The sequence below is a fragment of the Canis lupus genome, chromosome 36 (assembly GCF_003254725.2).
Source record: "Canis lupus dingo isolate Sandy chromosome 36, ASM325472v2, whole genome shotgun sequence".
In the NCBI taxonomy this organism is placed as follows: Eukaryota; Metazoa; Chordata; class Mammalia; order Carnivora; family Canidae; genus Canis; species Canis lupus.
Genome location: NC_064278.1, coordinates 18,748,373 through 18,774,709, shown reverse-complemented (window position 1 = coordinate 18,774,709; position 26,337 = coordinate 18,748,373). Strand labels below are relative to the sequence as shown.

At 41.2% G+C, this 26,337-nt stretch overlaps 1 protein-coding gene, 1 long non-coding RNA gene and 1 other non-coding gene across 15 annotated transcripts in view; 1 reads left to right on the top strand and 2 right to left on the bottom strand.

Moving 5' to 3' along the window:
* The window catches only part of WIPF1 (WAS/WASL interacting protein family member 1), a 122,329-nt gene extending 101,998 nt beyond the window's left edge, over positions 1-20,331 (top strand). For all 4 annotated transcript variants that reach the window (XM_025460235.3, XM_025460234.3, XM_025460237.3 and 1 more), the window contains 5 exons: positions 3,610-3,777; positions 6,362-7,138; positions 11,943-12,155; positions 12,911-13,024; positions 17,304-20,331. In XM_025460235.3, the coding sequence (XP_025316020.1) occupies positions 3,610-3,777; positions 6,362-7,138; positions 11,943-12,155; positions 12,911-13,024; positions 17,304-17,359 (1,328 nt within the window). In that variant the 3' untranslated portion in view covers positions 17,360-20,331. The remainder of the gene's footprint in view (positions 1-3,609; positions 3,778-6,361; positions 7,139-11,942; positions 12,156-12,910; positions 13,025-17,303) is intronic.
* Positions 1-26,337, bottom strand: part of LOC125754440 (uncharacterized) — a 61,342-nt gene that overhangs the window by 27,444 nt on the left and 7,561 nt on the right. For 8 of the 10 annotated variants that reach the window (XR_007408672.1, XR_007408667.1, XR_007408669.1 and 5 more), the window contains 2 exons: positions 10,662-10,809; positions 3,264-3,381 (listed from right to left, as the gene is read on the bottom strand). This is a non-coding gene — a long non-coding RNA (uncharacterized LOC125754440). The remainder of the gene's footprint in view (positions 1-3,263; positions 3,382-10,661; positions 10,810-26,337) is intronic. The other 2 variants (XR_007408671.1, XR_007408676.1) reach the window with 1 other exon arrangement.
* LOC112668306 (U6 spliceosomal RNA) lies at positions 25,710-25,816 on the bottom strand. The gene has a single exon (XR_003141638.1). It is a non-coding gene; the product is annotated as a U6 spliceosomal RNA (small nuclear RNA).

Sequence of the window (26,337 nt, the reverse complement as noted above, 5' to 3'; positions counted from 1 at the left end):
AAAGTCCACCCGTGGTTTTGTATTTGTTTGCAACTGAAGCCTCCCTGGATTCTATGTCAAAACATTGACCATACAGAAGTATCCTGTTTAAATGCAGTATTCCAAAATCTATCATTGATTAATGAATAATATTTGACTGTCAAGGGCATTATTAATATTATTGGTAGTAATTAAAATTAGTAAAAAAATTGTAATTTTTTTATAGAAGCAATTTTACATATAATTCTGGAAATTGTTATCATAATCTGATTTGTTAGGTGAGGTAATCCTTGTCATTTCACTATTAGATTATTTCTTCTGTCAGCAGAGCTCCCATAGGCTCCACACCTACAAAAAAGCAGCGCTAACAAGGATGTGGGATCAATCCAATCAAGAAAAAAATAAAAAACAAATGAATAAAATTAGAACTCAGAATGTAGATTAGTAAGAGATTCAAAGCAGATTTCTTTTAATGTTTTTATTTATTTTTATTTTTTATTTAAATTCAATTTGCCAACATATAGTGTAACGCCCAGTTCATCTCATCATGTGCCTTCCTTAGCACCCATCACCCAGTTCCCCCATCCCTCCACTACCCCCCTTTTGCAACGCCCTTTTTGTTTCTCAGAGTTTCTCACAGTTTGTCTTCCTCTCTAAACTTTCTCCACTCAGTTCCCCCCGCCCCCGCTTGCCCCATGGTCCCTTTCACTATTTCTTATATTCCACATATGAATGACACCATATGATAATTGTCTTTCTCCGACTGACTTATTTTACTCAGCGTAATATCCTCCAGTTCCATCCAGGACGATGTAAATGGTAGGTATCCATCCTTTCTGATGGCTAATATTCCATTGTATATATAGACCACATCTTCTTTATCCATTCAACTGTGAAACAACATTGTGGTTCCTTCCACAGTTTGGCCATTGTGGGCATAAAAGCAGACTTTTTTCAAATAAGAATGCTGTGATGAATTTATATGCTGAAACATGTTAAAATCTTCAAGAAATTAATTTTTTACAAAACGCATAAATTTACCAAAATCCACTCATGCAGCTTTAATGAGCAAGGAAAAAGTTGAAAACTTTATCAAGCTACTTCCTCTCTGAAAAAGCTTTAGAGCCAGACGATTGTATTCTTTCAGATTTTAAGAACGTGCCAATTCAAATGCTATACAGATCATTCCCAAAGATAGGAAGAGATGGAATGCTATCTGATAGATGTAATGAGACTCGCGTGATCCTGACCTCAAACTCGACCAAGGCAGCACAAGCACAAAAAGCAAGCTCTATACCAGTGTCCCAGGGGACATGTGGCGATGTGTGGAGGCATTTCTAACTGTCACAACTTGGCCACGGAGGGGTTCCTACTGACATCTAGTGGGTAGAGGCCACTACATTCTACAGAGAACAAGACAGCTCCCCACGCACAAAAAATTATCTGACCTAAAGTATCAGTAGTTCCAGGGTTAAAGGTGTGCCCGTTAAAATCAAACTATGGTTGCCTTTAGAAATATGAATAATTTATATTGTATAGAAGTTCAGTCATCAAAGTAATTACTTACAAAACTAGAAATACAATAAGATATACAACTATGAGACAAGAGGAAGCAAAACCTTTATTATCTGCATACCATATGTCTAGTAGAAAACCCAAGATAATAAATTTTTTATAAATTTTAATTTAGAAATTATAGCAGAACCAGGACGCCTGGGTGGCTCAGCAGTTGAGCACCTGCCTTCAGCTCAGGGTGTGATCCTGGGGTCCTGGGATCAAATCCCACATCAGGCTCCCTGCATGGAGCCTGCTTCTCCCTCTGCCTGTGTCTCTGCCTCTCTCTGTGTGTCTCTCATGAATAAATAAATAAAATATTTAAAAAAAAATTATAGCAGAATGGTTTATTAGATGTCAAATGAAATTTACTGATGCCAATGATAACCAGTTACAAAAGGGGAAAAACACCCCTTTCACAATTTTAACAAACAAAAATCTATCAAAGTAACCTTAACAAAAAAGAGCATGTGACCCATGTCACGGAAATTCTAAAACTTGACTGAATGAACCAGAAAAACTGTGAGAATATGCCATGTTTCCGTATAGTCTAAGTATCATAAAAGTGTCCATTTCTCCCCTGTTGATTTGTAGATTTCGTGCACTGCTTATCAAAGACTTTAGAAGACTTTTCAGGGGTAAAACTTTTTTTTTTTTTAAGGTTTTATTTAATTATTTGACAGAGCATAAGCAGGGGGAGCAGGAGGGAGAGGGAGAAGCAGGCTCCTCGCTGAGCAAGGAGCTGGACCCGAGCCCAAGGCAGACACTTAACTGACTGAGCCACCTGGGTGCCCCTCCAGGGGTAGAACTTTAAACAGTGTTTAACCTTATAAAAACAGACGTGCATACATCATAAATTATATGAGACACTTTTCTAAAGAGAGTTATAATCATGGCTCTCATATAGATATAAAATGAATATATGTCAAATATTTTATTTGAGTCATTAATTACTGAGGGAAGCAGTATAATGTTACCAGTGAAAAGGAGAAAAGTACTACACATATCAGAGCTAAAGTTAATTTACAGGTAGGTACAAAACCCATCTGTAATCAATTGCATCCCACTGAACACTACTAATTTACATTTCTGTGGACAATTATTATCAGTTTTCTACAACTTACATAGTTGTAAAATAACTCAAAGACAAGGGAAATAACCCAAAAGGCTAGACAGGATACTTAGTAATCTTTTTCTTTTTTCTTTCTCTCTCTCTCTCTTTTTTTTTTTTGTCGTTGTTTATTTGTTCATCTCAGAATCTTCCACAGTTTTGGGGAAATAAATGCAAAATAAAACAGTATTTTTGTACCATCTTCAAGTACAGGGAGTCTTTTTAAATGTTTAAGCTTACCATTGGCCTTTATATTAAAAAATTGAAATCAAAACATAAGGCCATTGAATAAGTAGATGATCAAAAGAACTACAGTATATTCATGTTCTAAAACACAATGTCCCTTAAACTCATGTTTTCAAAAAATATTTGATGACCTGGAAAATGCTAACAATAAAGTGGTACATGAAAAGAATAGGCTTAAAACTGTTTAGTGAATTTGATCTTAATTTTGAGAAAAAATATATAAAATGAAAAAGTACTAGCAGGAAAAAAGTATGCCAAAATAGTGCATATTTCCAAGTAATAAAATGATGGAATGTTTTCTTTTCTTCCCCTTATTTTTACCATTTCCTTTCTTCTCACCTTTTACTGCATCTCCCCCTCCCTTGGGACTTACTTTCTTTGAAGATTCTTTTATTTGCCAGATCTTAGATATTAACTCGGACGCAGCTAGCCAAGTAGGGAGCGTGGGGGCAAGGCATCATCTATTACTGATTCTCCTGCCTGTGACTGCCCTGGAGTGAAAAAAAAGAAAAAAGAAAAAGAAAAAAAGCTTTTCTGACTGGGGGTAGGGTGAATTGTTAAAATCCTGCATTTTAATGAAATCCCAGTAGTCCCCCATAAACCCAGTCTGAGCCAGCTCCCTGTTTGACTGTCATTGTTTATTGTTTACTTGGGCTAGGGCTGGACTCTGGTGATGTTTTCATACATGGTGAAGAGATTGTGTTTCCTTCCTTCTGCAGAACCTAAAGGAGCCGGTGCTGGTGGTGGCGGTGGCTTCGGTGGAGGTGGCGGTGGTGGCGGTGGTGGAGGCGGTGGCGGTGGTTTTGGAGGAGGTGGACCACCTGGCTTGGGAGGACTGTTCCAGGCTGGGATGCCGAAGCTGAGATCCACAGCCAACAGGGACAGTGGTAAGGAGAGTTTCTTTCTCTTAGTAACAAGATGAGGCGCACAGTTCAGTGGTTTGGAGGCTTGGCGTCTCCTCTAAGGCACTGTGCCCTTTCACACATTTTAGATTGCTTGAAATGTTAACACCGTTTTTATAAGAAAGAATCTATTTAGCATCTTTTTCTTTTTTAATTAAAATCAGACTGAGCTGTTAAATATTTGCCCGATCTCCCTGGGGTAACTTGTACTTTTTTGTACTGTTCTAAAGGGTGAGCTAGAGTGGGAAGAAAAAGGAGCAAATGGAACTTGCCACCCCTGGAAAGTCTGCCTGATGACCTGGCAAATTCGCTTTTCTTTGTGAGGTAGCCTAACCCCGCTGTCTACTATAGTAAATACTTGTGAACCACTTTTCCAACACACTATGGAGCATGTTTTACGGAATATAATGACATATCTCACTAAGTCTAAAAAGGTGTTTTGCATGACAGACATCTGGCATTTGAAGGCCAGTGATTCTAAATATTCTCTGCAGGAACACATGGAAATGAGTCCTATGGGATTGTCTCCAAACCTAACGGCAGAGAGAAAAATTGAACTTGGTCATGCCTAAATAAAAACCCTACAAAGTGCATGAGGCTCAATAAGATTTACCATAAAACTTTCAGTATTAATGTTTGTTGTGTTAGAAAAATTTTATTTTTAATTCTGTGATCGTTTAATATGCCTGCTGGGATAGTATGAAATGCTCACAGTCACATGAAGGTGAAACCACTGAATCCTCAGGGTTGGATGGTCAAATGTAAAAAGATAAACTCCATAAAATGAGAGATTCTATCTTGCCAAACCTGCATTTACATTTAAATTTACTTATTTAAAACCCACCAGAAGGATGGTGGCAGCTGACTAATGCAGATGTTTAGTAGTTTGACAATAGGTGAAGAAATTAAGGCAAAGACAACTGGAAATAAAATCCTAAAATGAAGATGGAATTTAAGTTAGTGCACAAAATGGTATACAGATGTATACGTCACCCTAGTGTACCATCCGCATCATGAACACCGTCCGTGTGACGTGCACATGGCTGATAACTGCAGCTTCGATCTGAACTTGGGAGATATAATTTATCATAAGTTGGTGGACATAGAAATATACCACACAGTCAAGGGAAATACAGCTTTTTTTCTAATACTAAAGTTGAAATTAAAAATTCTCTCTAGAGTTCATGTTACTCCGCTACATAAATCCATCCAGATGTCTCTCATTGTGCCTTGGATGAACTCTAAAGTCGTCTGATTTACAAGGCTCCTTATGACCTGTTTGCTAGGTTCTCCATGCTCACTGTGCCCCAGGCACACAGGCCTTAGCTTTTCAACTTGAAGCTCATTCCCACCCCAGGACCTTTGCCCCTGCTGGCCCTCTGCCTAAAGCACCTTCTTTCCGTCTTTCTGTGGCTGGCCTCAGCTCAAACGTCACATCTTCAGAAAAGCCATCCCCAGCCAACCACCCTATCTGTCCTGGTCTCCCCCATTTCATCAACATTTTTGTTTCTTTTTAGTACTTCTAACTATCTGAAAATATTTCTATGTTTGCCAGTTTATTATTTATCTCCCCCATGAGAATGTAAACCACAAGAGAGCAGGATCTTTTCTATATAGTTTACCCTTCTGTTTTTAGCATCTAGAATGATGGCTGGTATACGGCAGGTACTCAATAAATACTTGGTACATTAATTAGCTTATGGTTGAAGTGGTAGGAGTTTTCAGGCTAACCAATTTTTTGAGAATTACCTTGGGTTCTAAGAGATTCTGGGGTGGTTGTTGGAATTTTTCCATAACTTTGGTTCCTTTTGTTGAACCAGAGTAGTTTAATATTAATTATGTAATAGAGTCGTTCTGTCCTGCCAACGTTGAAGTGAAAATTGACTCAGTAAGGAAAAACAGTCGCATAGTTCCTTGCTTCTTGCAGATTAAGACCAACCACTGGTGTCCAGTCTTTCAATTGAACTCTGACAGTTGCCTTTTCCTTTGTTGGTTTTTTTCTTATTTCAGTTATGATTCTCCCATTAAAGAAAAATTTTCCACTTTTCTCCTGGGAATTTTTTTCAGAGGGACTAGGGAAGCCGTCCCATATGGAGATTCATGTTGGGATAACTAATTTTTCACCAAACATGGCTAAATCATTTTTCAGACTGGAGAGGTACAGGCACAGGAGGACAGGGATGGTGAGAGGGAGAAAGAAAACCCCTAGCAGAAACCCCATGAACCAACACTATCCTGCTCTTCTCCTCTCGTGATGGATAGGGATTTCTCCAGAACCCTTCCCAGCTTCGCCTGGTGCTTGTCCACATGGACTGCCAGGAGGGCGCTCTCAAATCCTTTTGCAAGCTGACAGGTAGTGGGACCTGGAACTAGCAGGTACACAGGGATCCGTGATCTATTTTTTGGCCTCCAGGAAGGACCACCCAGAACCCGATTGACAGAAGTAATAGTTACCTATACTTTATGGCATCTAGGAGAGGACTGGCAGTGGCTGAGAATACACTCTCGTTCTCTGATTTCCTGAGGGGCTCCTCATTTTCTAACTGGACTTTTCCCCCCTGTTCTTCAGATTCAGGAGGAGGCCGACCCCCAATGTTGCCACCAGGAGGAAGATCCACATCTGCCAAGCCGTTCCCACCGGCAGGTGGCCCGGGCCGGTTTCCAGTGCCTTCTCCAGGCCACAGAAGTGGTCCCCCAGAGCCTCAGAGGAACCGGATGCCTCCCCCGAGGCCCGACGTGGGCTCAAAGCCTGAGAGCATCCCCCCACCAGTACCCAATACGCCCAGACCCGTTCAGTCAAGTCTGCACAACCGGGGGGCCCTACCAGTGCCCGGGGCCCCCAGGCAGCCCAGCCCTGGGCCAACCCCCCCGCCCTTCCCTGGAAGCCGAGGTGCAGCTTTTGCAGGAGGCTCCCCCCGCCAGACATCCTCAAGCTCCTCATCATCCTTCTCCAGCAGGCCTCCCCTGCCCCCCACGCCCAGCAGGGCCTTGGATGACAAGCCTCCCCCTCCACCGCCCCCGGTGGGCAACAGGCCCTCCATCCACAGGGAAGGGGTCCCACTCCCACCCCCTCAGAACAGCAAGCCCCCAGTGCCTTCTACCCCCAGGCCTTCCTCCTCCTCCTCCTCACAGGCCCCACCCCCGCCACCTCCACCCAGCAGGCCCGGCCCTCCTCCCCTGCCTCCGGGTTCCAGTGGTTCCGATGAAACCCCAAGACTCCCACAGAGGAATCTGTCCCTCACTTCGTCTACACCGCCTTTGCCTTCGCCGGGGCGATCAGGCCCTCTTCCGCCCCCACCCACTGAGAGACCCCCTCCTCCGGTGAGGGACCCACCCGGCAGATCAGGTAAGGCACCACCCGGGCTGAGTGGCTAACTTTTTTTTTTTTTTTTTTTTTAACGATTTAATCATTCATGAGAGACACAGAGACACAGGCTCTCTGCGGGGAGCCCGGTGCGGGACTCGATCCCGGGACCCCCAGCCAAAGGCAGATGCTCAACCGCTGAGCCCTGGGTGCCCCTGCGCGGCCCTCCTACAGCCCAGCCTTCCCCATGTCCCTCGGCATCTAGGAGCCAAGGGTGTCCAACAGCAGCTCTGCTCCTTTCAGTGACACCCAGTGTCTGACTCACCCTGACGTCCTGGGCGCCTCTGGGGAATGTGGGACCTAGTATTTCTGTCTGCGTTTTAGAGATGAGGAGACTGGGTAACCTATAAAGTCCTCACCGGCTAGTTACGAAGAGGCTAGAACTTTCACCTCCCGTTCTCACATGTGCTCACCACCACTCTATGGCCCTGCCCTCCCTAAAGAGGATTGCAGCTGTCCTACTTGGGGAGCTAGCTAGATTCCCATCTCCAGCAAGAGCGATCCATGATCAAAGAGCGATTCGGGGCAGCCCCTGTGGCGCAGCGGTTTAGTGCCGCCTGCGGCCTGGGGTGTGATCCTGGAGACCCGGGATCGAGTCCCACGTTGGGGTCCCTGCATGGAGCCTGCTTCTCCCTCTGCCTGTGTCTCTGCCTCTCTCTCTCTCTCTGTCTCTATGAATAAATAAAATCTTAAGGAAAAAAAAAAAAAAACAGAGCGATCCATGATCGCAACAAGGGCAGCGATTTAGGAGCTAATGAACTCTTCCTGTGCTGCTGTCTTCAGCTGTCAAGCCTAGAGGCCACTTCCCTGCCCACTAAAAACAAGTATGAGAGCCCGTTTTGTTGTTAACATCTCTGGCACATAGATGCCTTGGAGAATCAGATAAAGGTAGAGGCCTTTTGTTCATAAAAATGCTCCTAAGCATAAACTCTTTCAGGGATCGCAGGCCCTTGCTGAAGCTCATCTGTGCTCCTGCCTCGGGTGGAGAAAGCTGGATCTCAGGGAGGAACTTTGAGACTAAATGAAATGAAGTGAGGGTTCCCTAGAGCTTACACTCTGTCCTAATTATAATAGGTGCTTTTTATTTCACAGTGATTATTGATGGGTTCAGTAGAACCATCTACGTTTTTAATTTAACCTTATTATATATACAAGATGCCTGGAAATGGGGCATTTTTTCCTTTAGGAGAAGTTAAGCTTTTGCTCTGTGACCTCAAGCACCTAATAAACACTACTCTTTTTTTTTTTTTTTCCTAAGATTTTATTTACTTGAGAGAGAGAGTGAGAGTAAGCACACAAGCGGGGGGAGGGGCAGAGGGAGGAACAGGCTCCCCACAGAGCAGGGAGCCCAATAGGTAGATGCTTAACCAACTGAGCCACCCAGGCGCCCCTAAACACCACTCTTTAAACCAATAGTCCTTGAAGGTGACCATGGGCTGAAATCACCCATAGAATTTTAAAAACTGTGATCACTGGGTCTCTGCCCCAGGGTCTCTGGTTTCATTGGTCTGGGTTAAGATTGGGCATCAGGATATCTGGAGGCAGGCTCCCCGGTGATTATAAGGTGCTGCAAGGTTTGAGAAGCGTTACTTCAAACCACTGTGCCACAGAGAGTAGGGTACAAACATAAGAAGCTACTACTAGTCCCTTCAATGCAATCCCTACCCACCGTGACATCTCATTAAGCATTCTCCAAAGAACAAACAAGAACAGATAGATGAATAAAATGCAGGGTTTTCTTCTAATTCAACAGCTATGGTTTTCCCCTAGACTGAGGAGCTTGTTTGCATGGCTTTCCCAAATGGACAAATCAACAGATTAAATCTTCCTCCAAAATAGGATAGGCTGTGACATATATAATATTTATTATTTCTTTTAGTTACATAAGTCATGTCTGTTTATTATGGAAAATACACAAAAGTATAAAGAAAACATAAATGATCTATATTCCTGTCACCACCCAGAAATAATCATAACATTTTTTATTATCCTTTTAGTCTTTTTTAAAATATATGTTTTGAGGGGTGGGTGCCTGGCTGGCTCAGTCAGTAGAGCATGCAATTCCTGATCTTGTAGTCATGGGTTCAAGCCCCACATTGGGCATAGAGTTCACTTAAAAAAAAAAAAAAAAAAACTCAAGACGTGTGTGTGTGTATGTATATATATACATATATAAACATTTATGTCTTATATAGGTTTACAAAATCAGTATCGCACTATACATACCATTGGTTATTTGCTTTTTATTTAACAATATCAGCATCATCTGATATAATTATAAACTATTCTTGTACAACCTGACTTCTAATGGCTGCATATTAGATCCTACAAATTTACCGTTATTTAATCATTCAAACCATCTCTAGATTTTTGCTGATGCAGATAATGCAGGGAATACGTTCTTGTAGCTAAATATTTCTGCACATTTTTATATATTTCCTTTGGATTAGTTCCTCAAAATGGAATATCTTGGTCAGTAAGTATGCAGCTAGTAAGCCATAAATTTCATAGCTACTTCCAAATTGACCTCTAGAAAATTCCTACCAACTTACATTCCCACAAGGATCCTATGAGAGGTGATCAAGGGCCATCTCTAGTGTGCGAGGTGGCTTGGCTTCATTGTAGGGGCATGAGCTTCAGATTTTGACATATTTGGAGTCTTGAAAAAACCTAATTGAGGTTTTTAACTTTACAGTACCAGAGGCCTCCCCTGTGTCCCTACACCCCTCAAGGTTGCTGTAAGAATTAAACAAGGCAAATCTGTATAGTGGTTATCTTAATTCCTAGCATGTAGTGGCATTCAATAAATGATGGCTTATTAGTATTATTATAAGACATTGAAGGGCAGCCCAGGTGGCTCAGCGGTTTAGCGCCGCTTTCAGCCCAGGGCGTGATCCTGGAGACCCAGGATCGAGTCCCGCATCGGGCTCCCTGCATGGAGCCTCCTTCTCCCTCTGCCTGTGTCTCTGCCTCTCTCTCTCTCTTTCTCTGTGTCTCTCATGAATAAATGGTCTTAAAAAAAAAAAAACATTGAAATATGGGGTGCCTGGGTGGCTCAGTCGGGTTAAGCATGACTTTTGGTTTCAAGCTTGTGAGATCAAGGCCTACATTAGTCTCTGTGCTCAGCCCAGAGTCTGCTTAAGAATCTCCCCCTCTCCTTCTCCCCCTCCCCCAGCCTAGCCCCTGCTCGCACTCGTATTCTCTCTCTTAAAAAAAAAATGTAATCTGTTTTCTATTATGCTTGCCTAGGTTTGGAGCAAGAGAACTGTAAGGTTGGAGTTAGGAACATGAACATTTATTTTAAAAGAAAGAGATAGATCAAGTTGATCAGGTTATAGAATACCATGCCCCATAATATTGTTTGCATTCAGTGACAGTTATGTGGTAGTACCAGTGGAGTTACCCTACAGCATGTGAGACACTCCCCTCCCCACCCCCCCCAATAAATCAACTCCTCCTGACTGGGACTCCAGCCATGGCAAACAGATGGGGCAATAAACCCTACCAGCAGAAGCACTGAAGACTCCTTGAGAGACGCATCAGGGCTGGCCATGCCTCTCGCCTCCACCGGGGGTTGGGGGTAGGATTTCCAGGCAGGGATTTCCGCAAATGGGTGGCTTGTTCATTTAAAGTCTTTTATCTGGATTCTGAATCTGCAGTTAATAAACGATATTTATATTTATAAACCATAAGATGTGATAGTTACATAAAATGGCAGCATCTTGCAAGCAAAGCCACATTGCTGAAGGGCAGGAATAATTACAAGGCCATTTTGATTTGCCTGGGAATGCTAAAGTTTGTTTTGTTTTGTTTTTTTTAATTTGCTCATAATCCAAATAGCCTCTGAATTTGGAAGATGAGTCAAGCAAAATAGATTTTTGGGGTTTGTGTGTGTGTGTGTGTGTGTGTGTCATCAAAAAAGTATTTTTTAGGAACTTAAAAATTTCTGGTTATACCATACCACTGCATTTTTTAAAAAATTGGCTTCAAATACTTATGTAGTGCTTTTTATTAGCTTTTTGGCTACTTATTCTTGGCAGGAGTGCTGTGAGACGACTATCTGGTGCTCTCCTGTATATAGAAAATTAAGTTCCATGTGGTAACCAGTTTGCTCAGTCTGGATTTTGCACCAGCATGCACAACCATGCACATTGACTAGCTGTTTGTTGCTCTCTGCTAATTTGTCTGCCCAAAGAAGAATAACCAGAAGAAACTCCTGCCAATCTCAGGATGGTTGATAATTGGGTTTCCAGGTGCCACTGCTGCCTAGGAACAGATCATATGCATCACAGAAGCATGCCTGTGGAATTAGCAATACTACTGTGCATTTAAAGGACCTAGTCCCTCTGAAGACCTAAAATAACCTCATAACTGTCGTCTTTTTTCAATTCTTTTTTTAATGGCATTTATTTCACAAGTATCATGTCATATTAATTAGTTCAGTAGCTATTTAAAAGGATTATAAAATGTTTTTTAAAGTATATAGTTGCCCATGTAAACAGATTATCAACTGTATCATCTCTCATCTCAGTACTAACTCAAATCCAAAACAGCCAGTTGGCTATCAGTATGCACTCTTTGCACATATACATGGGTACATCTGTGCAGTTCTGTGTTCATATGCACCTGTTCATTGCTTGGCTAAATCTCCTAGAAAGTCTCCACTATTTCTCCATAAGCTCTAGTAAATAGGGCATGCATCCAGTAGGTGCTCAAACTGCACATCGACAGTGATGTAGGATGTAAGGTATTGCGCTGAATGTTGTCCTTTTTGTTGTTGTTCCAGGCCCTCTCCCACCACCCCCTCCAATAAACAGAAATGGCAGCACATCTCGGGCCCTGCCTGCCACCCCCCAGTTGCCGTCCAGGAGTGGAGTAGATAGTCCCAGGAGTGGACCCCGGCCTCCTCTTCCTCCCGACAGGCCTGGCGCTGGGGCACCTCCCCCTCCTCCACCATCAACATCAATTAGAAATGGCTTCCAAGACTCTTCAGGTGAAGGTGAGGCGGGGTCCCTATTCTGCCCAAAGAAGGGCACCTAATAACGTGCTATTCTGGGGGGAGGGACCTTGGAAACATTTACAGGCTACAGGGCAACAACCAAATGGTAAATGTGTGTGTGTGTGTTGTGTGTCTGCATTAACATTTCTTTTTCCTGTGATCCTCATTGTTAGCACACTGCTCTGCTCTAAGTACTTCAAATGAATAGTAGTAATCCTCCTTCCTCTACTTCTCAAAAAGGCTGATCATTTTTCTCTCTCATTTTTGGAGTCTCATTTTGGTTAAAATTTTAGAAGATCTTCATTTGCTAGAAGATTCTAGAACTCTTAAAAAAAAAAACCACTTTTTGTAATTTATCCTCTTATTACCTGCCTTTCTCAGCAGTTTACTGGGGCAAGAGGCCCAGTGATCTGCAAGTATTAAGCAGCTTTCCTCTGCCTTTGTTATGAGAAGGTCTCAGTTATTTCTGGGCCCACTGGCAGGAAAAAAGTGATCTTGAACTTTAGCCCCCAGCTCCTGAGAGGAACTGGCTGGTCCTAATCACTCATTTGAGTCACTTGGATCTGTCTGTGCTTTGATTTGCAGACCAGTGTATGTCATTGATGGGCTAATCAGCGACATTTGTATCATTTTTGAGTTCTCTCTAAACTTCTAGGCATAAACTAATAGTGATCTCTGCAATTCTCTCTGGTCTTTCATTATGTAAGTCTTATAGCAGGTTGCTACTGACGATACTGTTTGTTTCTCTCCCTCAGATGAGTGGGAAAGCAGATTCTACTTCCATCCGATTTCTGATTTGCCACCTCCAGAGCCATATGTACCAATGGCCAGAACTTATCCCAGTAAACTGGCAAGAAGTGAAACCCGGAGTGAGTATATTTCTGCAAGGGATTTTAGTAGCTTCATACTTGAATGGCCTGGGTTATATACAACTGAGGATTATATAGGAAATCCAGGCCTTTTGCCTGGAGCAGGACAGGGAACCTCATGTGGAGCCATCAAAATTCTGGTAAACTCCCCATCCACAAGTGATGGAGACAATGGAGGTATCCAGAATGCATATAAGAAACGATTATTTAAATGTGTCATTACAAGCTCAAAATAACTTTGGTTTGCTAATAGGTTAAATTTTGTTGTTTTGCTTGTTTGGACAACCTTCCCTCTTTCGGGTTTTCCTAAGATAGAACAAATAGTGACATCTTCTATTCCTACTAGTTTTGTTACTAATCATAACAAAAACTTATGGTAACTGCTTTGGTATTTTAAATATGTTATGATTAGGGGCATGTGGCTGGATCAGTCAGTGGAGCATGCAACTCTAGTTCCAGGGTTGTGAGTTCAAGCCCCACATAGAGTATAGAGAGCACTTAAAAAAAATCGTAAAAAAATAATGAAAAAGTAATAAAATAAATATGATTATAGCTTTTAGAGATTATGGGTATATTATGGGTATCTCTCGATACATAATCTCAATAAAAAAATCACCACATAACATTTATTATGAGCAGTTTCTCTGCTCATTTTTATCTATATGATTCTGATTGATTTATCATTATAATTATAGAGTATAGTCTTTTGGTGGTGGGGTTTACATAACTTTGCTTAGTAAAACACTTTCCCGTTTTATCACATGGTTTTTTATTTTATAGAATTCCATCAAATTGGCATAGAATAATTTAGCTTACCATTATTGGACATTTAGATTGTTTTTGGGTTTTGCTAAAATATATGATGCAACCACAGAGAAGTGAATCATTTTTCCTCTATTGAAATAAAAATGTGAACAAGAAGAGGAAATAGAGAAACTGATATTTTACAATAAATGGTTAGAACAAAGAATCAGCACAGAATGTACACAGATCACTGAGGCGGGTCAGACTTACAACAGCTTTATTTACCTTTTTAAAGATTTTTTATTCATTTATTCATGAGACACAGAGAGAGACTGAGAGAGAGTCAGAGACATATGCAGAGGAAGAAGCAGGCTCCATGCTGGGAGCCTGATGTTGGACTTGATCCCGGGTCTCCAGGATCACACCCTGGGCTGAAGGCGGCGCTAATCTGCTGAGCCACCTGGGCGTCCCATTACAACAGCTTTAGATTTAGAACCAAACTCCCAAACCAGAAATGAGTGGAGACAAAGTGTTTGAGCCTTTCAGATAACTGCCACAGCACCCCTAGCCTGTCCTCACTCCTTAGGCAAAGCTCTTACACATACTCAGAGCCTACTGACTCTTTAACACACGGTTCTTAAATAATTTTTGGTTGGATGTTTCCCAACCGGAGAGCAGGTTCATAGCTGCTTAAGTTAACATTGGTTAGAAGCAAAATCAGGGGGATCCCTGGGTGGTTCAGCGGTTTGGCGCCTGCCTTTGGCCCAGGGCGCCATCCTGGAGTCCCGGGATCGAGTCCCGCGTCGGGCTCCCGACATGGAGCCTGCTTCTCCCTCCTCCTGTGTCTCTGCCTCTCTCTCTCTCTCTCTCTCTCTATCATAATAAATAAATCTTTAAAAAAAAAAAATCAGTGGCTTCAGCGAGATGTGTTAGGTGGCAGTCTCGGGTCAAAGGAAGAGACAGGGATACAGAGTTGTACTTTGTGTCACAGGACAGTACTGTTGGATTGTGAAGAACACGTCAAACTGTGCTCTGTGCCACTGCTGAAGAATTTGAAAAATTAGGTGTTTGAAGAAAATTTCCACGAACAAATGCCAGAAGTAAATAGAATATTGCTGCTTGAAAGGAAAAGTGTAATTACTAGAAAAACTCATTTATTTATGTGGAATACTCCATTCCTAGATGGTGCCTAATAAAAAAAGGTATAAATAGGCCAGCCTGGGTGGCTCAGTGGTTTAGCGCTGCCTTCAGCCCAGGGCGTGATCCTGGAGACCTGGGATCGAGTCCCATGTCAGGCTCCCTGCATGGAGCGTGCTTCTCCTTCTGCCTCTCTCTGTCTCTGATTCTCATGAATAAATAAATAAAATCTTTAAAAGAAAAGATATAAATATAATAAAATTATACAAGAGTGGAAAAGAAGTCTTCACGTGGGACAGATACCTTTGAGCTCTGTGTGTGTAGCATGAAGAGGGGCTTCTTTCTGATAAGTGCAGAGCCTGTATCTCTTCCTTTTGGAGCACTACCAAACCAATTCGCTTTAAGGAGTTATTCATATTGACTCTAAGTATTTTTCCTGGTTTCTTGTAAGCATCCTTAATCTAATAGAAGTTCTCTTTGTATATTTAAGTCAGTAACAGAACCATCCCCCCTCCGCTAGATTTTTAATTTCATAGCTGAACACATTCCTTTCCCCGTCCTGCTGTCTCTAAGACTATATGTGACTTGAGGACTGGAACTGCCTTGCTCACTACTGCATCTTCCTCAAGTGCACCGAACCTGAAATATAATAGGCATTTTAAAATATTTCTGAAATTGATGAATTAATGCCCACTGCCCCCAAAAAATGTTTTTGTAGATTTGCTTTAAATATTTCTAGTATTCTGTGTGTTTAATGGATCATCTCTCTGACAAAACTAACGTGCTATCGAGCAGTTTTGGCTCTGTGCCTGTAGCTGCCTTGGCCTCTAGATGGGGCACCGCCTGGAGGGCCCCCAGGCAGCCCTGAACAGTGCCATCTAACTGCAGCTCTGTACAGGCCAGGCCGCATTGTACGAACCACTTACAGTATGTCAGCTGATGGTCAGGGCTCTACAACACATGACTGCTTTACATCCAGATGAGTCTTTTCCTCAGGAGTGGGCCCAAGACAAGACATGGTTGAGATGGCAAGAGGAAGAGGCAAGGTAAACAGGCTGCCAGTGTCTTCCTCTGACTCAGAGAGTTGGTTCTATCTCGGAAGTCCCTGTCGAGATGCCTACTAAAGAATCTGTCAGTGACCACTCACCTCGGAGTCCCCCCAGAGCAGACCTACTCAACAGACATGGGCCCCCCCGCTAGATCTGCTCACAGCATCTGAGCACCTGGCTTCATGCCTAAAACCTGTTAGGTCCTCGGAAAAACGTACATGGATTTACAAAACGGTGAATGGATTATAAACCTGGTACTCTTATCCATGAATATGCATAGTTTTTCAAAGAACACAGTCAATGGTGAAGAGGCAAACCGTGAAATGGGATAAAATATTTGTAAATTATGTATCTAATAAAAAAAATATCAGGATATATAAAGAATTCCTGTGATTCAACAACAAAAACCCAATTTTTAAAATGGTTTTAATACTGGGATGCCTGGGTGGCTCAGCAGTTGAGCGACTGCCTTCAGCTCAGGGCGTGATCCCAGGGTCTGGGATCGAGTCCCGCATCAAGCTTCTTGCGGGGATCCTGCTTCTCCCTCTGTATGTGTCTCTGCCTCCATCTCTGTGTCTCTCATGAATAAATAAGATCTTTTTTTAAAAAAATGAGTTGAATACTTGCATAGGCATTTCTCTGAGGAAGATATCCACATTGCCAAAAAAGCACATGAAAAGATGCTCGATATCACCAATCATTAGGGAAATGCAAATAAAGCTACAGTGAAATACAACTTCACACCTATTAGGATGGTTACTATAAAAAAAAAACATTTTAGAAATTAGAGAATACCTAAGTGTCCAACAAAAGGGAACTGATTAGATAAATATAGTAAACCTATATAATAGAATGTGATGTGTCACTTAGAATTATATGTATAAACAGTAACGGCTCTGAAAAATGTCCATACCAACTATACATGATCTTATTTGACAAAGGAAAAAGGGAGCTGTTTATATACAGAAAATAAATGGAAAGTATTTATATAACGTTATGGTTATCCCTGGGTAGGACAGGCATTGGTTAGTTTTCATTTTGTTTTAGCTCATCCATATTTTCTAAATCTCTAATAAACACGTACTATGTGATAAGAAGAAAAGTAATTTTTAAAAATGTTCTTAACTTTGCAAGTACTTGGTAGCCAGCATTGGGTCATCCCTCTCTCGTAATGTTCACACAGATGTTTGCTTGCTTCCCCTCACCTCTTCTCGACCATGGGTGCCAGTTACATACAGCCTTGGTCGTAGAGGGTGAGGTGTGGGTACTTCTGCAACCACCCTTTAGTTTGTACAGGGAGATCATAGCTTCCTAACTAAAATTTCTACTTTGTCTGTTCTTCCATCAAGGTGGATCCAACCGGAGAGAAAGGGGTGCCCCACCACTTCCTCCCACCTCAAGGTGATCTTTGCCTGCTCTTCTCCACCGGAGTCCAAGAGCTCCATCTGTTGTTGCTGTCCGAGGGCTGCAAGCGCCCCTCCCCTTGTCTTCCCTGGCTCCCTTCATACTGGCAGCAAGGAAGAAGGGAGGGTGATATGGGAATATGTGGGGGGGGGGGGGGGTAGGAATGCAGTAAAGAAATGCACCTAGCTTTTTATATTTTGTATATTCTCAAAGTTATTGCTTGCTTCAGCTACAGCCCGCCAAGTGTTGGCTGCTTAGGGGTCAGTGGGCTTTTGTGGCAAGGTAGCGGAGATGAGTTGTGTCCTAGCTTTCAACCAACCAATTCAAACATTCACTGCTTATTTGCTACAGACTATAATATTAAAGTCCCTGAGATCTATTTGCTTCCATGCTTTTTTTGCATGCTTGGCTTTCTGTCTGCTTCCATGAACCACAGACCATCTAAGCAAGTTGCTGCATCAGGGCTCACATAAAATTTTTCAATTATAGGCTGTCCAATCTTGGCAGTCTGATAAGCTCAAGTTAGACCTGTCCAACAGAAGTACAATGTTAGCCACATACACAGTTTTTAAATTTCTAGTAGCTACATTAAAAAAAGGAAAACAGGTGAAGTTAATTTTAATATATTTAACCCTAATGCCCAAATTATTATTATTTCAACCTGCAATCTGTATGACAGTTATTAATGAGATATGTCACATTATGTTTTGGTACTGTCTTCATAATCCAGTGTGTGTTCTACATTGAAAGCACACCTCCATTCAGACTAGTCACATCTCAGGTGCTCGACCATCACATGTGGCTGGTGGCTGTCGTATTGGACAGCACAGGTCTAGGAGATGGAGTCTAGTGCAAAAACCTAGTTTCAAAAACAAAAAAGGCAAGATGAACTTTAGCAATTCAAAAAGTAAAGTTAGGGCCTAACACCTTATTCAGCAGACAGCTTGACCTTAGATTTTGCTCCCTTATTTCCCATCTTTCCTAAATGTGTGTATACAAGCATTGCTTCACAATACCAAGGTCAGAAATTGATCTAACAGGGTTTACAGTCACGTGGAACAAAGCCATTAGAAACAAGGTGAAAGCCAGCCACGGTTTAGGGGCTCAGAGCCAACTGCCCTGAGCTCACCTGCCCTTTGGACCCTTACCTTGCACTTCATTCCTCTGCCGCCCAGCATCCACCTCCAGAGGGGTAGGCTCGGAGGCTCTGTAGCTATGGTGAGGGAAAGTCAGGAAAAGGTAGCCAGTTGGAAATGTGGAAGAAGAAAGTAGGTTCAAGTTGATGGGCAAAACTCTAAAAGTCTAAATCTGATGTTTATGGGGGTTGAGAGAGATTGCTACTATAAATGAAGAGAATTTGTCTTGACTCTGTTGGGGGAATCATTTGCCTTGGATCTATGCAAACAAAGCTCCGTGAAAGGACCACAGGGATGAGCCAGGCTTGCCCTTTTTTTGTATGATTTTGTTTACAAAACTTACTGGGACTTTTAAATCCAGCTATAGATTTGGAAAAGAAAATATTTCCATTTAGATGTTTTATATGGTTGATTATGTTTGAAATTACCATTACTTATTTTTTAAAAGCGCACGGTCACATATGTGTATGTATACCTAAACTTTGTATCATGGTTTCAGTGTATTGTTCATGTATTACTGGGAAGTGCTAACAAGAAATCAATCCAAAGAAAAATTTGAAAGAAGCATTCCTATTTATAGAATAAATGTTTCATTTATATAAAAGCAAAAGAACTTAGAGTTCTAATAAATGGGATATCTAATAAATTATGAAGTTGCCCATTTGAATATATTGTATTTTTATAACTTTCCTTGCCAAAGTCCTGGGCTTAGCATATTAGAGAACTTTGTTTTGACCCCCCTTCTCTACCATCCATCAGTCTTTCATATATAGTCATTTGGGACCCTTTACCCAAAAAGAATAAAAAAATACAAAGTTGTAACAAACTTGGCAAAGTATTTTCAAAAGGAATTTTTCAGGTAGTAGCAGCATCATTTTATTTTGGATTCTTTGATCATATATCAACAGTTGATACAAATCCCTATGAAAAAGCCTAGTGATGCACTTCAGAAAATACGAAATCTGGCCTTACTAGCAAATATGGCAGAAAATGTCTGATCCAAACAATTCTGGATCTAAATTTTATTAGGGATAATAAGAATGGCCAATTTCCTTGTATATCCCAACTTTGTAGGTACCGTCCTAAAGTCTGAGTCACAACTCAAAGTTGCAATTCATCCAGGATAGAGAAGTTTAAGAATGTATTTAAATAAATGTTTCATTAGTACACCTATACCCTTTCTTTGAAAGTTGACAACCTAATTGGACCCAAAACTGAATAATCTCTATGCTAAAATCTTGAACTATGGCAAATCACAAAAATGAATATTTTCTTCCCTGAAATCAGGGCTTACATTTGGGTTTTTTTTTCCCATAATATTTCCAGATAAATGTATTCAAGATGCAATACAGTATTTTAACATTCACATATCATTTTATATTGAAATGTATTACAGTATTAAAATTCAGTGTTCAGTATTTATTTCACTATGCATTTTATTTAGTAGAAGCTGAAAGAAACGTTTAATCCAATGGTGCCTTACTTTGTGATTTGAAGAAATCAACTTTTTATGTCTAAGTAGATTATTTGCAGATCTGTAAAAACTGGTAGGCCTTTATAGTTTAACGTGTAATACCAATTTTGTTATTTTAGTAGCAGAAATGGGATGATTGTTAAAGTGCCCCAAATTTTTTGGTATGAAATTAATTTTTCCCTGTTTGTAGTCAGGGACAGTAAAGGAAAGCAAATGTTTTTCATACCACTGCACTATGTAAACATGCACATTTTGGAATCTGTGTCACCAGGACAGTTTAAATGGTGGGGTAGCGTCTACCCTAGACATCTGTGTCTTTGTCAGTTAGCCAGACAATAAATAAAAGCAGAATAAGAGTGTCAACTGGTGGTTTTTATTTAAGTATTGTCTATGTAAATACAAATGAAAAGGCAAGTGTCTGTTTTGTACTCTGGTAAAGAAATACAAGCTTAGAGGAAAGAAAAAGAGGGGGGTGGTGGCAGCGGTCTATAGTGTGTGCTCCTCACATCCACTTCCTGATTCCTTGTTTGTTGTTCCTGAGAAACCTGCATCTTACTCAGTCTGCTGTCTCCTTGAGGCAGATGCTTCTACACTACGGTAAAGATGAATGATGGAACCAATGAGCAATAAACCTACAAGGACTAGCACTAACACTGAGAAATACAGGAAAGGCCAATGGGAATTTAGGAGGCCTGATAATTTTTTAAATTATCTGCTGTGCGTGCACGTGTGTGTACATACCTTAATATCGCATAATGGCTAAAAGATTAGGAAGACCTGCCTCCATCTCTTACTTGCAGGTTGTGAACTTCTCTGAGCTTCAACTTCCTTATCTCCAGGGTAGGTAACTACCTCACAGCATTAATGAGTGCATGAAATGAGATAATCCAACAAATGGCCAGCAGACACGTGAAAACAGACACATCGCTCAGCATCAGGGAAATACAAATCAAAACCACAATGAGATACCACCTCACACCAGTCAGAATGGCCAAGATTAACAAGTCAGGAAATGACAGGTGTTGGCAAGGATGCGGAGAAAGGGAAAGCCTGTTATACTGTTGGTGGGAATGCAAGCTGGTGCAGCCACTGTGGAAAACAGGATGGAGGCTCCTCAAAAAGTTGAAAATAGAGCTGCCCTACATATATAGATGTATATTGGAATACTACTCAGCCATCAGAAAAATGAAATCTTACCATTTGCAATGATGTGAGTGGAACTAGAGGGTATTATGCTAAGTGAAATAAGTCAATCAGAGAAAGATCATTATCATCCAAGCTCATATGGAATTTAAGAAGACAAAAGATCACAGGGGAAGGGAGGGGAAAATAAGATGAAATCAGAGAGGGAGACAAATCATAAGAGACTCACTACACTACAGGAAACAAACTAAGGGTTGCTGGAGGGGAGGGAATCGAGAGGATGGGGTAACTGGGTGAAGGGCATTAAGGAGGACATTTGATGTAATAAGCACTGGGTGTTATACACAACTGATGAATCACTAAACTACATCTGAAACTAAGATGTATGCTAATTAATTGAATTTAAATAAAATGCCAAAAAAACAAATATTTTTAAGTGTGCAGGAAAACTAGAGGGGGGTAGTATTTAGAAAAAGTTTTGATGGCCAATAAATAATACATTTTTGTCTTTTGATTAATTTGTAAAATAAACTCAAGGACTCCCCCAGTTCCCTGATGTTCCAACTATAATTGATTGCTTCTTGGATGCTTAATTTAGAGTGGCCCTTTCTCTGCTGTCTTCCCCACAGCCTCACTTCTCTGCACTCTGAGCCCTTGGTACTCCGAGTCTATCCCTGCAGCTGCAGTTAGCTGCCGGTTTCCCCCACTACCCGAAAGTAAAGCACGCGAATGAAAATGTTCCTAAGCTGAAATGGCATAAATCAAAGAAGCAATTACCATTAAGTTACATGGAAAAATTTTTAAGCATTCTCAGACCCCCGAAAATAACCTCTCTCAGGTTTTCTCATGCCTTAGGACACATCTTGCTAATGGATGCACAAAATAAATTAAGAAAGGCACAGATGCTCTCAGACACCGTTCAGAAAAAAACTACAGTGGCTTGATGCTAAGATGCGGAGTGTGGTTTCAGGGGAAGGGACTTGGCGGGGCCGTTCTCACTGTTTTGGGGTGTGCACTGCTTCTATAAGCAGTTGCTGCAAAACAAACACCGAACACTATTTTTACTTTTTGCCTTTTTTCCTAAAAGCAAAAATCATCTTCAGGTTTCTTTCAGTTAGCAAAAACAGGTACTAATGTAGGTCTTTCGTAAAAGTGAAGTGGCCTAATGCAAACTTTTGAAAATCAGGGGATGCCTGTACATGTTTCTCTTACTGGTAAATATTTGGAAATGTCTCATCTATCAACAGTCTAGCACAAATTCCTTAGCCTTAAAATTCTGCTTCTGGTATTACAGAGGCACATTTACAGGAAACTAATGAAGCTCAGGCTTTGGGACTCCATTTGCAAGGATTGCTTCTAATAAGCACTCATTTTTACATCAAAATTTTTATTTATGATTTTATGCCAATTTCCTTAATATAGCACCAAAATTATCTAAAGCTTCAGGGCCCATAGAACCTGTCCTTGTATTATTGCCCTTCCAGTTTCTGATACGGAAATCAACCAAAGTGGGTATCTGAAAAACTTTCTTAAGCCGTCAGGTTTCCACAGTGTGACAGGAAAGTCCCAGACCAATATAAGAGAGCAAAAGTGCTCCCAGAGTGGCCTACAGATATTTCTGAAATGATCCAGTCATTGCATTGCCTACATTGCATTAGAGTAAGTTAAAGGCCCCACAACGTGACCCACCCAAATAACACATTTGCCCTGTGGGGGGCCTGAGATGCAAGTCCAGATGTTATTAGACATCAAACTCAAATTTAGCTTAAATCTTGACCGGGAAGATGCCTGCCAGGGCACCTGGCATATCCATCAACATAAATGTGTTTTAGTCACGAGGGACAACCGCCCTTTTCCTGTTTTCTGTTTCCAAACAATTTAGGAAGTTAAAGGTCACCTATCAAAATGCAACCCTATTTTGGACGCCTGGGTGCCTCAGTGAGGGTCTGCCTTCAGCTCAGGTCCTGATCCCAGGGTTCTGGGATCAAGTCCCGCATCCGGCTCCCCACAGGAAGCCTGCTTCTCCCTCTGCCTGTGTCCCTGCCTTTCTCTGTGTGTCTCATGAATAAATAACATCTTAAAAAAAAAAAAAAAAAAAAAACTATTTAAGATAGGTAAAAAAAAAAAAAGCAAAAAGCAGCAGCAGACAACTGGGAAATCCTAATGCTTTACGGAGCTATTGTATTCCTACAGCTCAATTTTTACATTTATTCATTGAAATAATCAGCAAACACTAATTTAGTAACTACAATTTATTAGGCATTGGAAATACGAAGATACATATTATACAATAGGAAGTGCTAGTCCTAGAACCAAGGGTCTGGATTCTAGATCTAACAAGAACTTCAGCCAGTAGGCACAACCCTGCTCTCCCACTGGTTCTAGAATGCTCCCCAGCACCAACACAAGCTGGTTGGCTGTGTGCCTGAATGGGAATTCTCCCTTGGTTCTTCTGCTCAGGCTTACTCTTAGAGCAAAGGCATAAATGGGTCCCAAGTGGGACCACCAAAGAAAAATAGAAAAACATATCTAATATAGTAGTGTCAACACAAGACCCATTACCTAATTTATATATCTAGATTATAACATAAATATCTTCATTTTTCATGTAACTATGACCAATTCTTGGTCAATCCGTACTAAAAATTGTGCTAAGCTCTTTGCAAATATGATTGTATATGTTATTGTTGATCTTTGTGACTTTACATGTGGAGAAATCAAGGCCTGAATAGGTTAGAAATTTGCCTCAAATGAATCCGGAATTCAGACTTGAGACTGAGTAAATAAATTTGAATAGAAAGTCATTGTATTGTTAACTTTCCATTTGCCTAGTTTAAAAAATACTAACATTTCAGAAAAACAAGGACATTTTATTTATTTATTTATTTATTTATTCATTCATTCATTCATGAAAAACGGAGAGAGAGGCAGAGACATAGGCAGAGGGAGAAGCAGGCTCCATGCAAGGAGCCTGATGTGAGACTCGATCCAGGACCCCGGGATCATGCCCTGAGTCGAAGGCAGAAAGAAGCTCAACCACTGAGCCACCCAGGCGTCCCAAAACAAGGACATTTTGACAAGCAAAAACAAGGGGAGACCTAATCTTAGAATTAAAGATAGTAGATTCGATGGAATAAACAGAACTTCATGGAACACTTAACACACTGCCTTTATTTACCTCATTGAGCTATGGACTGGCTCTAGTCCCAGACCCAGGATTTATCAGCTGGGGCACATTGCCTCCTGTAAGTGATCTAACTTCCTTCAGGTCTTTGGTTCTTTACAGCTGGAGGTCTGTAACTACCTCCAGCTGGTGGTCATAACCACTATTTTTACGTTTTTAAAAGGATGTACGTGTTCTTTTCAGCTCATCAGACACTTGCTACCTTTTCAGAGGATCTCAGTGGAACCACTAAAATTCAGACATCATTTCACTAAGCACAGATTTCTGAAAGTCCCAAACTGCAGTGCGATAATTCATTTGCTTTCCAGTGTATCTCCCTTCCATCCTACTGTTCATTATTTGTGGAGCATTTCTTCCATCCATATTATAAACTTTTGGTATTGATTTTTTTACTCTCCTTAATGTTGGAAAAATGATGGGGTTCTTTTAAATTCCAAATCATAGGGCAGTCTGGGTCGCTCGGTGGTTTGGCACTAACTTCAGCCCAGGCTGTGATCCTGGAGACCCAGGATGGAGTCCCACGTCGGGCTCCCTGCATGGAGCCTGCTTCTCCCTCTGCCTGTGTCTCTGCCTCTCTCTCTCTGAGTCTCTCACGAATAAATAAATAAAATCTTTAAAAATAAATAAATAAAATAAATTCCAAATCATAGAATTTGCTTTCCCTCAATGGCCAGAGGTAAACTTCCTGTCCTCAGTCACACAACCCAGCACCCATTCATAGGGGAAATAGAGCAAAATGAGCATCGTGTTTAAAAAAGGTGAAATAAGTAGCTCTGGAATTTTAAAGCATTTCCATAGATAGTCCCTCAAGTTCAGCCCACGGCAGCCCCACGACAGAGAGACTGATCTGTGTTGCAAATGTGGGGCTGAGACCCTGAGGGAGGAAGTGACCCCAAGGTCTGACCACTGGTGGGTGAAGGAGGCCAAGACTAACCCCCTAAACTATTTCAGTCACACTCTGCGAACTGCATTTTGACCTTTCTAGTCTTCATTCATCTGAGAGTATTATTGAACACCTCAGTAATGAGAAGGCATGGGTGGGTGGGGGAGTCCAGCTGAAGATGCAAAGATCCCTACCACCTAATTCCCATGTTTCAGGGAGCTCACAGACCTTTGGGCAAGTATACAAAGAACTTTAGAAGCAGGTGGGATCCATGTCCTACTTGAAAGCCTGAAGCAATGTATCACAAGGACCCAAAGAAGGTACAACTCCCGTGACTTGGTTGGGCCTTACTGCGCCACACTCATGTGTGTTTTCTACATCTTCTGAGTTAGGTTTGCAGCGTTTCTCAACATGAAAGCTACGGATCACTTAAGCACTTAAGGGGTGCTTGTTAAATACAGATTCCTGGGCACCACCTCAGACCTACCCACATAAAACTATCTGGATTTTTAAAAACCCAGGAGTTTTTTTTTTAACATGAAACACTTGACGAATGTGCGTGTCATCCTTGCACAGGGATCGTGCCAATCTTCTCTGTATCACTCAAGTTTCAGGACGTGTACTGCTGAACCAAGCATGAGAATTTGTATTTTAAATAAGCTTCAAGGTCATTCTGATGCACATTCCAGATTCAGAATCTCTGTTCTAATGTCTTACTCCTGCCCTTGGGCTTTTGAAAGAATCAAGTCATATATGTATATCACTTATATATATAAAGTAAAATGAAGATTAAATCATAAGATGGCATCCCCTTTTTGTACACTGAATACTCCACTTATACTACCCCATGCACATGGATGCACTGGACTATTTATCTCTAAAATACTTTCCTTAAAAATTTAGGAAGATAGCTTGTCTATTACAAAACTCTGTGATACATCTCCCTCCCAAGAGCTGCCTCATCCTCTCAGCCAAAGAAAAACTGTAACAACAGCACTACATAGTCCTGACAAGTGAGCATCAGCACACTTTACTGAACATATGTTCGAAAAAAACATTTTTTTAAAAATAAATAAACATATGTTCGACTATGTTTTCTTGAATTAAGTATGCTTGCAATGTGTGTCATCTTTCCATACAGTTTTCTGGTGAATTCCAG